This window comes from Larus michahellis, chromosome Z (assembly GCF_964199755.1).
Source record: "Larus michahellis chromosome Z, bLarMic1.1, whole genome shotgun sequence".
NCBI classification, from domain to species: domain Eukaryota; kingdom Metazoa; phylum Chordata; class Aves; order Charadriiformes; family Laridae; genus Larus; species Larus michahellis.
The window spans coordinates 13,175,015-13,187,657 of record NC_133930.1 but is presented as its reverse complement, the minus strand read 5'-3'; the positions used below and the strand labels follow the sequence as shown (position 1 = coordinate 13,187,657).

The 12,643-nt window shown below is 42.4% G+C and overlaps 1 protein-coding gene across 2 annotated transcripts in view; it reads left to right on the top strand.

Annotated features, from left to right (window-relative positions):
• ADAMTS12 (ADAM metallopeptidase with thrombospondin type 1 motif 12) overlaps positions 1-12,643 on the top strand; it is a 167,624-nt gene that overhangs the window by 130,125 nt on the left and 24,856 nt on the right. For both annotated transcript variants that reach the window (XM_074569924.1, XM_074569923.1), the window contains exon 17: positions 4,239-4,365. In XM_074569924.1, the coding sequence (XP_074426025.1) occupies positions 4,239-4,365 (127 nt within the window). The remainder of the gene's footprint in view (positions 1-4,238; positions 4,366-12,643) is intronic.

Here is a 12,643-nt window from a genome sequence, read left to right as displayed (position 1 = left end):
AGAAAGTAGTTCAGTAATTACATTGCAATCCATTTCATAGCAAGGAAATGCTGAAGGGCATAGTTTATAGTAAAAATCATAAGCCTTGCTCTGTCCTCACCGCAGGGCAGTTTGACTCCCTGCCTGCCGTTGGCTTTATGCAGAAAGAAATTGCTTTGCAGTCAGGATGTGTGGAAACTGGATGGTATCCTCCAAACTGCTGCACCCTCTGGCCAAGAGCTCATCTCTCCAGAGCCTATTGTCAAGACAGCATGTGAAGCCGTTAAGCTTTTTTATAGGAAGACTAAGGTTTTTTTTTTCGCTGAGGTTTTTCTTCTAGACCAACTACCCATTATTTTTTCTTTAAATAATGGTCAATTAGGAATTACAAGTATAAATCCTTTATCCTTGTCTGAAGGCTTTAATCACGTTTCTTAGAACTAGCTTTGGGTGGCATTGAACCTAACAAGAAGGCAAGTGCAACACAGCTGCAACTAAGGGAGAATATTAGGCAACTTCAACAATTTACTTCTCTATAGATAACATCAGTAATTGGCAATTTTTCAAAGCTTTGCAAAAGGACTTAACAGTAAGATTTGTTTGGGTGTTAATTGTTGTGTGCCCTCTAAATCTTTCACAACTGTTTTCAGGGCTACTTTGCAAAATTACCTCCAGGTGTTCCTGAACTGAAATATAGTGCTAAACTTGTAGCACTGATTTTAGAAAACAAAGGTAACTCTATTTTCCTTTGCTATTATGGGTCCGTGTTTTATAACACCAAGAATGCAAAGATTGTGTACATGTGCATGCACCGCATATAATTTATTGAGTGAATAATACCAAAATGAACTCCTTGATGAGTATCTGATTTGATGCACAACTGTGACAATTACATGTTCAAATTAGATTTACAATCTAATGTAAATGTTCTTTTGAATACACATTTTGTATATTTGCATCTGGTCCTTCATTTCTATTGTTCTCAGCCTAATTTTGCCCCAAATGAGGACCATTCAGCCAACAGATTTCAAAAACCTTCCAAACCCAAATGTTTTTAAACTGACACCTTTTTTTGCAATCTAAGTGAGAAATCAGGAGCCAAGTGGGGCAACCTCCCATCTAAAAGGTCCTGCAGTAGGGGTGAGGTGGCACAGAGAGGAAGAAGCAATCTCTCAGCAGATTTGGTGAAATCAAGACCATTTTTTGATCTGGCTGTTGTCATTCTTGGTTTCTCTTTTTTTTTTTTTCCCCCCAGAAATATTTGTAGGGTTTTTTTCACAGAGCTGAGATGGTACACTTCTGCCTAAAGAAACATGGGTGTGGGAAGGGCCGCTTCAGCTAACGTTATGTTTTTACTTGCAAGTGAGTCAGTGTGAGGGAGATGGTGAAGTGATGGTGGTGATGCCTACAGTGCAGTGAGTGCTGAGGTGAGCAGAACGGAATGGGATGTTCCCACTCCAGAGGAAAAAGCAAGATCTTTGCAGTGGGATTATGACCAGAGAGACCATGTCCTGAAGAATACGGCCAGCATCTTTGTGGGTGCAAAACAGTTGTCAGGACGGACTAGTTAATGCTGAGGTCAGAGAGAAGTAAAAGAGGTGAAGGGAGAAAAACAGCTACCCTCTCAGATTTAGGTTTCCAATTTTAGTGAGCTTTTAAGTATATTTAGAATTTTTAATCTGTGTCATAAATAAGATATTACATATTTAAATTATGCAACTGTGTAAATGTTTGGTAGGGCAAGGTCAGTGTGAGGTGACTAGTTTTCTACTTTTGCAATATTTTCTGTTCAACTTCTTCAAGCTGAAAAAACAGCTGTGTTTCATTTTGTCATTATATGTATGCCGACATATATATGTGTCTATCAATATATGCATATAGGATTCCTTCCAACTTTGGAACTGAACTATACACAGTCATGATGAAAAATCTGTGCATTGATGGTTTCTATAAGTATATACATCCAGCACAGAACTTTCCAGATATTGAAACTGCAGTGGGACTTCACATAACTTCCATAATAAAAATTGTCTGTGTGAATAAATTAGTTTATTGGTGCCAGCGATCAGCAAGTATTTTATAAGAATGTACAGCCCCGAAGCAAAACTTTTGCAAAGGTTTGTAGTGGTTTTGAAGTGAATTACAGCAGCTGAAATGACAACAAAAAATTTATCAAGGCAAAAGACTTCTCTTATTTGCACTCGCAACAGCAACATATCATGATTTTGAAAGGGACAGAAACATATTTCTGTGAACTGCTTTGTTTAAAAACTAGCAGGAAGGTAGCTAACTATTCCAGTTACATTTTTCATAGTATAAAAGAGAGCCCTGCTCCGTGGGTATCCTGCAGTGAGCCAAAGACCTTTCTGCTGCTCCAAGCCCCCTAGGGACAGGGGAGAGCCACATCCAGCCGCGCTGCAGAGTCCTGCAGCTCCTTCCACATCAGGTACCCTGGAGTGTGAATGCCTCGGCGAAGAGTATTAATGGGAGCACAGGGCTGCAGTCCCTTAATCCTCCCTTCCAGGTGCAACTAATCCTTGTTCTAGTAAGTCAGCTTTCACGTATGACTGGAGGAGACTCAGTCATCACAGCCTGTGCTGTTGTTGGAAATTGTCCTATATGTCTCAGTTGCCAGTCTTGAAGTACCCTAAAATCTATAGCATTTCCTCACAGTGTTACAGACCTGATGCCTTGAAGTGCAAGAAAAATGAGGTACAGGTTTCCATCTGCTTCTATGGAATCACTCGAATATGCCTAGAAAGTTTTTAATTTCCCTGTGTTGCAGAGGCCTTTTTCAGTAATACTGGACTACAGCCTCCCCTTCACACTCGCAGTCCATGCCTAGTTCTTCCAACAAAAGCTACCTCTGCTGCTACCTTTGGATTTCCCCATATTAGAGTTGGTATTCTGGTTTTTCTGTATTTATTTTTATAAGTAGATAGTTAAATTTTGGAAAGGGAAAGAAATTTCAATGCTGTGAAATTACTTAAAGCAAGATAACCATAATGCTAGCATGAAATTTTAGGAAATATGTTTTAATTGCCGTATATGGGGACATTGCTGTATAGAGGAACATAAGTATGTGTAGTAAAGAGCAATATTTTCATATTTCCCAAGTATCTATGGACCTGTAATCTGCAGATTACTGTTCTTATCTTCCAGATAGTTTCCCTCACTAGTTATTAGGAGGTGTGAGGCAAGGAAAAACTTGATTCCTAAATATTCTGCAGAATAGCCTAACACTTATCCCTGACACCATAGTAACAGCACTGTTCGGCTCTTTGCTTCCCTGGAGGAAGATAAAAGTCACAGAGATACAGTGACCTACCATCTGCATATTAATTGCTGTGAATTAATAACAGCGCAATTAATTTAACTGGAGTTAATAAGGTTTCTTCAGTCTTGGGACTTGTTTGGGCCTAATGCGACTATTTTAATACCTCTGTATCGGTCTAGCTACAACCTTTCAAACTGTTATATTGCAATACTTTTTTATACTGTGTTTGCAGCACAGGACTGACCTCAAATTATTGCTAAACTGTGTGGAATGCAGGGCCCTGGAAACTGATTTTCTTTAGATTCACAGTAGGGTAATGCAGTATTTTGGTTGTAAGTGGAACTGTTGTGAAAGAACCCAAATTTTATCTATGGGATGTCTCTGTGTTTCTCATCATTACCTATTATTACTGATTTAGAAAACAGAAGATTTTCTCTCTGGTATTACGGCATCATCATTTTCAGTCAAGATTTGTACCAAAAATTCTTAAAGGTGGAAATCAGCACTAAGAGTCACAAGGTTATAGTTTTGCTGATACAGTCCAGTTTGTGTTCTGCTTAAACTGCCTTCCCAGAAGTACAAATAAAAGATTAGCAAAAATACCCTTGCTGTGAATAGCCTGACGCTGTGATGTTCCTTATCTGTGGGAAATGTCAAGAACCATTCATAACCCTTTAAACCTGCTCCTGCAGGAGCCCTTTCTGCAGCTGACAACTAAATTGAGATTAAGAAAAGTGCTTTCTAATGTGTTGCTTGAGCTATCTGATCCAAAAGAGCTCTGCTCAACACCCTTTCAGTTTGATGAGAGGATGCTTATACCTGATTTAGCCCAGATATTCAGCAGAACTGACTTTCATGGCTGATGCTGTATTCTGGGATGCGGAATACAACCAGTGTGTGCTCCTCAATGCTAAGGATTTCTACAGTTCATGCCCAGCCTGTATGGATTACTGCTAATTTGTTGTGTGTCTTTCTCCCTCAGGGGTGCGGCGTCAGATTGCCCACTGCATGCGGAAGGGAGGTGGGGCGATCAAAAACTCCTTCTGTGACCCTGCAACACAGCCAAACGGGCGACAAAAGAAATGCTACGAAAAGGACTGTCCGCCCAGGTAACGGATACTGGGGGGGCTCTGGTAATGCTAAATAGCAGCCTTATTTATTATAGGAAAATGTTGGTTCTAATACCAGATTAGCAGCATCCACGGCCTGTGGCGGTGAGAGCTCCCAAGCGTTTCAGAGCAAGGTGGCAGGAACCCAGTAACGGACAGATTAGGAGTGACCTGCCCTAAGAAGTTTCCAATGCAAGGTACTCAGCAGTCTATGCTGGGAATGGCAGAGGCTGCTCTCTCATCTGTGTAGGCACTCTTTTTGTTCAGTTTAGGTGCAGGTGTGCTTGAAAACTGCATAAATTCTTATTTATTTTAAAAACTTTATTCTTGTCTTAGCTCGAGTGATAATGTATTACTGTGTGTTCCAAAAACTAACTTGCGGAGGGGGTTTTTTAAGCCTTTTGATGCTGTTTTTCAGTACTTTTTGGTACTCCTTTGTCCTTTTTGTGAGGGAGGATGAGTGGAAAGGCCCACTTCTATAACTCTAATTATTATACCTTACTTATAACACTTATTTAGCATCTTTTTATCATGTCCCTTCTTATTTTTTCCTTTCAGGAAAATGCAGCTTTCTTCATTCTGTGATCACATTGGAATAATTTTTTCCATTCCCGTAACATTATTTTAATTCATCTTCATCTCTATTTTTTCTGTTCTACCATTTTAGTGAAAAGGGTTAGGAAGACTAACCACAGGGAACATTTTGCGTGACAGCAGAACTGCGGGCTTGTAAAATAGGCACAGATTGGCTGGAAGGGATCAATATTGGGTTTGCTTTCATGCTTTAGGTACTAGAACATCTTGCTTTTGTCTTTCATTGTCTTCGGAAATTGTTTATTATGCTGTTTGCAATGATATACCAGTCTTTTCCTAGCAATTCTAGTTAAATCATAATCAAATCAAAGTCATTACAATGATTCCCTTAAAGTGTATCGCGTTACATTTGCCAGCAGTGAATTTCATGAAGGCTTAATGTAAAAAACTCTGCATGGCTGTTGTTTTTATTAGTTGTTTGCAAGTATCTTCACAACAGTATATGATGGCTCCTCTGGGAGTTACATCTTTGCACTTGCAGCCCCTATAAATGACGTTAAAAGCATAAACTACCAGCATTTCATAATTCTTTGTAGACTACTAGGAAATCAATTGACAGTATATCAGGATTATTAACTAGCTGACTAGTTAAGAGCTGAGGCTACCCACATACGTGGGGGCAGAATTTGTCCCTTGTTGGGCAGACTGTAGAATTATGTGACATGTGAACCAAGCTCTTCCGTGGGCCAGGAGGAAAAGCTCTCCTATTCTGCCAGCCTGAGTGGTGCTGCAAGCTCCTTCTGTGCTGCAGAGGAAAGCACTAGTTATCCTTCTGAGGACAGCAAAATACTGACAAAATGCAGTGTAGGAAAGGAAACCCATACGTATATAGTTCTAGAGTCACGTTGTGTATTTGTTTTTCTCTTAGCAACACAAAAGTGACTGTAGTAGTTTGACTAAGGGCCTGTCTAAGTCCCTGTTCTGGCTCCCAGCAGGGCCTGCATGCCTAAGGAAGGGTAAAGGCAAGGCAAGCATACATTATATCTCTTTCTAATGCTCTTGCAGTTTCCAGCTGGTTTTAATTCAAAGCATTTCCAGAGGCTTTTGTGACTTGTCTGTAGTCAGTAACCTCACTTCCAAGTACTTTTCCAGCCTTCCTCTGCAACTTAGTGAAACTTCCGTCATGTACAACTTCCTCTGCAAGAAGTTCCAAAGCTTTAATGCCTATGGTATGAAACACCACCTCATTTTAATTATTTTGACTGTGTCTCTCACTAGCTTCTGCTGGTGGCCCTGAGTTCTGTTGGAAGCGATGGCAGTGAAGAATGAATTCCTACCCACCCTTCCCAACCCCTTCATATTGTAGATCTGGTCTATGTTCCAGGCCGCTGTCCGAGCATGGGACTTAGTTGGTATTTACTTTCTGTGACATATGCGTCACCTCTAATTCAGACAGATAGTTACACATCTCCATCTGAAATGCAAGACAGTACTTAGCGCAGTTTGGTTAGTTGTTGGTTCTAAAGAAAATCTGAATGTTGGAGGAAGGTGTGACTGTCCCATACAGCGTGATGCAGCATAACTGAGAGTTCACGGGAAGCTGCGGAAGAACAAGTGTTCTGTAGAGAGGTGGCTAAATTCTGTGCTAGGGTTGAGGATGGTGTTATCAAACACAGCACTGCAGAGGACCTTTGGCTAGTGCTGTAGCCGCAGGACTGAAACTGTTTGATGATCTTAACGCTTCCCAACAGCAAACCAGTTTCTTCATGGGAACATCCTATCTAAAACAAAAAGGATGTTACCTTGCATGACCCTCCCTCCTATGATCTGCTAAATCCCACTGATGGAAAACATGCTACCATGAAACTAGCTACTAGACCACTAAATCAGAATTAGATAATTTATCAAACAATAGCTATTCTTTGAATAACATTACTGTAATATTTGTGACTCTCATAAACCAGATCTTATCTCATTAATAATTTCAGGAAGTTAATTATAAACTGTTTAAATGACAGGCTTCTGAGAAGTCCAAGTCATAACATTCTTGTTTGTTACCTGATTTGGTCTGCATTTATTTTTTCCACACTTTCTGCTAGAAGAATCTGGAGCAAAACAAAATATTTAAAATGTTGCAATACATGTATGCCACATGTTGACCCAGTGTCGCAGATGGAGTGATGCACTTCACTCAAAGAGAGAAGCAGTTTTATTGCTATAAAACAGCAATTTAACAAAGCTTGATAGTAAATGTGTGACAGTGTTTTAACAAGATTCGATGGCAAGGCACACTTGGTTATTTACTACATAGGGGACGGGGTCAGACAGAGCTGTCAGGGAAACCTTCCTGTTAAGTCAAGGTTCAGAAAAAAACCCCTTGCTTTCTAAACTTCTTCTTAGGGAGGTGTCTAGGTGCGGCTGTACCCAATCCTAGCCCCAGACTAGGTCAACGGTTTATGTCTAAAGGATTATATATGCACAATCAGTCCTTTATATCACTTAGCTAAGGTTTCAAAGTTTAGCATGCTATAAACCACTTAGAAAGGATCTGTTGCGGCCAAGAATCTCTTAATTTTGAGAAGTAACTTTGAGAGGCGTCCCTACTCAAGGGGAGACCCTGGTGTGCAGCCCTCTGCCGCGCAGGAGAGCTCAGAGGGCTCTTGGGCTGTTCCCTATTTATGGGAGAAAGAGGATTGACTTGTAGTCATATTTGCATATCAGCCACAGTACCAGTATTGCAGTTAGGTGGGCGTATTTCTCAAGATAGCCTTCGGCTGTTGTTTTGTCTGTCTCCCTGAAACCGCATTGGGCTGGATGCAGCCATCCCGACCAGACACAGCCATTATGACCACCACGGGTGGTTATCGCCTGGGCAGGGTTACAGGAGATAAAGGTCAGTTTGGTGGTGGAGCACAGGGTCACACTCAGAACAAAATAAAGATGGCTGAACAGTTGAGAGTTGTGTCATATAACCACTTATATAAAGGTTGAGTGATACTGCTTAGCAGGAGTGCAACAAGACAGTGGCATAAATGCATGCTTTTTTCCACGTTATGCTATGGAATATGGTTTCCATTTGTATGGTTTTTTTGGTAGGCAGGTGTTTATCTCCATAGGTGTTAATGATAAAAATCAACAGATACTACTTGACGAAAAAGAGTGAGATTTTAACTACCTGCAGTGCTGTGAATAAAAGTTTTGCTCTCCCCTGTAAAGCAAATTGCCTGGAGCCTTTTTAACCTGACTACCCACTTGAACAGAGTAACCATAAATAGATTATTTTATGAGTACCTGGTATCTCCTGCTTTTTATCTGCTGTTACTGTATTGTCCTGCTTTCAGACTACTTAGTAGACTCCGACAGCATAATAAGAATAGGAGACCTTGTTTCTATTGTAATATATGGAGTGAAAATCAGTGCCCTGTTGGTATCTGCTGTGCCTGATGCTATACAAATACATAGTGAGCAACGACAGTCTTTCTTTAGGTGTTCCAACAATGTGGTGGGAAGGAGGGAACATTGAGCCCCATTGGCATGAATATAGCAAACTTTGGTTCCAAAATCCCATGCTACTACTTTTTCAGCAAGGGTCCACACCTCATTCAGTACACGTCATGTAGGAATAGATGAGGGTTGCATAATGGACAAGGCTGTTTGGCCCTGCCTTAATTGTTACAGACCTTGTAAACTCAGCGTGGGAGGAAAAGAGATGGGTCTCATTGAAGGCAGCTGAATGCGACCTGCGAGAATCAGATTTTCTCCCGACCTCTGTCCCAGGCTGGACTGCAGAAGAGCTGAGCGCTCACAGCTGCAGATGAAAGCTAACTGAGGTTATGCTTTCACCGTTCAGACTGCCTCAGGAAAATTAGCGCTCACACAAACTAATTACCCAAGTCGTGCGTTTTCTTTCTTTGTTTATTTGTTTGTTTGTTACCACAATTTTTCCATGCTGTGCCTGGCTGTGGAGATAAGACATTCCCATCACTTTGCAGGGACTAGGTGCTGCGTTATTATTTAAGAACCACTCAGCTGCTGTAGTGGTAAATGCCAACGGAAACCAGGGGTAGGAACAAGTACTGAACAGTGGCTGCCATCAAGCTTCAGTTTCCACCAGCTCATCCCAGTCTGTCAGCACAATCAGCATAGCTGCCCACTAGCTTTCTTTCCCATATCCTTTTCTTTGCCAAGCATCTCTCTGTGTGTGTGATCTAAAGAAAGCCTTGTTTATAACCTGCCGAAACCTAAGCCTGTCTGGCAGTGCCCTCCACTCCAGCTGACACTTGGGAGGTCCAACAGCTTGGTTGTTTCAGCTTAGAAGTTGCATGCTTGGACTTCGTATTGCTACGTCAATTCTGGATGTGCAATCAGCACTCACCTCCAGTTTTGGTTATGACTCTGCAGCATGACGAGACAGCAGAAGCTCTGAGATAGTGTTTGGCAAAGCAGTCACTTGGGTGCTGCTCCCTTCTGTGTGGTCCAGGACCTGCTTTGGGGCATCCTGTACCAGTACAGGCAAATGGTAGGTGTTCTGCCATCCTTGCTTTGCCTTTCTTCTCCTTTGGCTGGGATGCCACAGTTCAAAAGTCCTTAGTGTCAAACATGAAGAGACAAGAGTGCAGGTGCTTCCACGTTAAGTTTCTCATGCTTGAGTGTTTAAGGCATGTGCGTGTACCCTAGAATGGAAATAGGAAAATGCACTGTCAAAAACTCCAGTTAGTGATAAGAATAAATTTTCAGTCAGAGCAAGTTTTTTGAAGTGTATGTGGTAAACAAGGCGCCAGGCAATTAACTGCTTGGCTCACTGGTACCGTCTGTTACCTGCACTGAATGAGGAAGGACTCGTATAGAAAAATCTTGATTCTGGGATTTCCTAACTACTTTGGAGCACCTTACTTTCTTCCATAATTTTTGAAAGATGTTTTGCATGCAATAGTTAATCATGCCCCATTAATGCTGATCAAGATAGGTTCTGTAATATATATATATTACAATATATATATATACACCAATATGTATATCTCTGATAATATATTGGTAGGAGTTCGGTATTTAAACCTTCAAACTGTCGAACCCTCACTCAGAGCCATTTGAAAGCAGTGAGGGAGGGGTTGTCAGGTTAGCATGTCTGTAGCTTGAAATATGTGATCAGGTTGCATTAAAATTAATAGGGCAATTCACCTACTTCAAGTTGCGTTTGTGCCAAAGCGTCAGCAATTCACAAGATACTGGAGATTATAAAATTGGAAAGAAGATGCCAAAGATGTAAACAACCCTGAAATGGCTTGGTTCAGGTTGTGGTAATATGTTTTTCTATCTTTTTATTGCTGTATTCTGCTGAGGTGTGCTCGCTTTTTGTCTTTAACCACTTCTTAGTTTTCCTTTGTTGTTTACAGAAGCCAGGAAGAGCAAGAAGCTACCCAAAGGCAGGCGGGGGAAGGAGAAAAACAATTTGTTCTTTTATTACAGCAATGTCCAGAGGCCTCACACAGGGTTGTGGTGGCAACAGGCTGCATTCTAGAGCATATAGCAAAACAGTCTGTGCCCCAGGGGGCTTCTAGGGTAATTTAAAAGGAAATACAGTATGTAAAGAGAAGGAACGTAGGTGTAGGCTCCCCAGAGAAGACCAGGTGGTTGCAGAAATGAGCTGTGTGCATAGCTTGATTGCTCTGAGTCTTTATTATTATTTTTTAAATTATTAGGAATAGATATCAGTGCCTTCCAGATCAGTGACAGCTCATTTGCAACTGAAGAATAAATTAATCAGGAAACAGAGAAGGAACATAGAAAATACAGAGGTAAGGGGAGGTGAATTGTCAGTAAACTGAAGAAGCCAGAAGTGCAGTAAGATGGGAAACAAAGCAAGGAGCAAAACCTGTTATAAAACTGGACACTGAACTTTGATGTATGTATCAGAATGAGATTATTTTGCTTCAAGTTTACTGAACTTAAAAGCTAAAAAATACAATAGAATGGTGTTGGTTGTAAGCCAAAACCAATTTTTTCCACCTTTTTGTCTGGAAAGGTGGAAATAAATAAATCCCTGTTTTGTTTTCCTTCTCTTCTCCAGGCAGAACAACCCCAACTCCGTCAGCCTGCCTTCATAGCAGAGGTGCTCCAGCCCTCTGATCATTTTTGTGGTCCTCCTCTGGACTGGCCCCAACAGGTCCACGTCTTTCCTGTGCTGAGGGCTCCAGAGCTGGATGCAGTACTCCAGGTGGGGTTTCACCAGAGCAGAGCAGAGGGGCAGAATCACCTCCCTCGACCTGCTGGCCACGCTGCTTTTGATGCAGCCCAGGATGCAGTTGGCTTTCTGGCCTGTGAGTGCACATTGTCAGCTCATGTCCAGCTTTTCATCCATCAGTTCCCCCAAGTCCTTCTTTGCAGGGCTGCTCTCAATCCCTTCATTCCCCAGCCTGTGTTAATCCCGGGGGTTGCCTCAACCCAGTTGCAGGACCCTACACTTGGCCTGGTTGAACCTTATGGGGTTCACGTGGGCCCACTGCTCAAGCCTGTCCTAGTCCCTCTGGATGGCATTCCACCCCTCAGGTGTGTCAGTCACACCCCTCAGCTTTGTGCCATCCACAAACTTGCTGAGGGTGCACTCGATCCCACTGTCTGTGTCCTTGGTGAACATATGATGAGCAGTACTGGTCCCAGTATAGACCCCTGAGTGACACCACTCATCACCGATCTCCATCTGGACATTGAGCCATTGACCACTACCATCCAACCGATTCCTCATCCACTGAATAGTCCACCCATCAAATCCCTATCTTGCCAATTTTGAGAGAAGGATGTTGTGGGGAACTGCGTCAAAGGCCTTACAGAAGTCCAGACAGACAACATCCGTAGCTCTTCCCTTGTCCACTGATGTAGTCACTCCATCATAGAATACCACTATGTTGGTCAGGCAGGACTTGCCCGTGGTGAAGTCATGCTGGCTGTTTCAAATCAATTCCCTGTCCTCCGTGTCCCTTAGCATAGCTTCTAGGAGGATCTATTCCATGATCTTCCCAGGCACAGAGGTGAGGCTGACAGGTCAGTAGTTCCCGGGGTCCTTCTTTCTACCCCTTTTAAAAATGGGTGCAATGTTTCCCTTTTTCCAGTCACCGAGGACTTCACCAGACTGCCCTGACTTTTCAAATGTCATGGAGAATGGCTTCCAACTACATCAGCCACTTCCCTCGGGACTGTGGGTTGCATCTTGTCAGGTCCCATGGGCTCATATGTTCAAGTTCCTCAGGTGGTCACAAACCTGATCTTCTCTCACAGTGGGAAGGACTTTTCTCCCCTAGTCCCTGTCTTGTGGTCCATCCACTCGAGAGGTGTGGGGAGAGAAGTTGCCAGTGAAGACTGAGGCAAAAAAGTTGTTGAGTACCTCAGCCTTCCCTTGTCTGTTGTTACCAGTTTGCCAGTCATGTTCATCAGGGCTGGCAGGTACACTTTCTTTGATATTCCTTTTCTGGCTGACATACCTGTAGAAGCCCTTCTTATTTTGATTTGCATCCCTTGCCAAGTTCATCTCCAGCTGCACCTTGGCCTTCCTGACCCCATCCCTACACAACTGGGCAGTGTCCCTGTACTCTTCCCAGGATACCTGTCCCTACTTCCACTGCCTGTGCATTTCCTTCTTGCCCTTTAGGCCGACCAGCAGGTCTCAACTAATCCATGCTGGTCTCTTGCTTTCCTTTCCTGATTTCTTACACCTGGGAATCGAGAGTTCTTCACTCTATGGAAAGTGTCC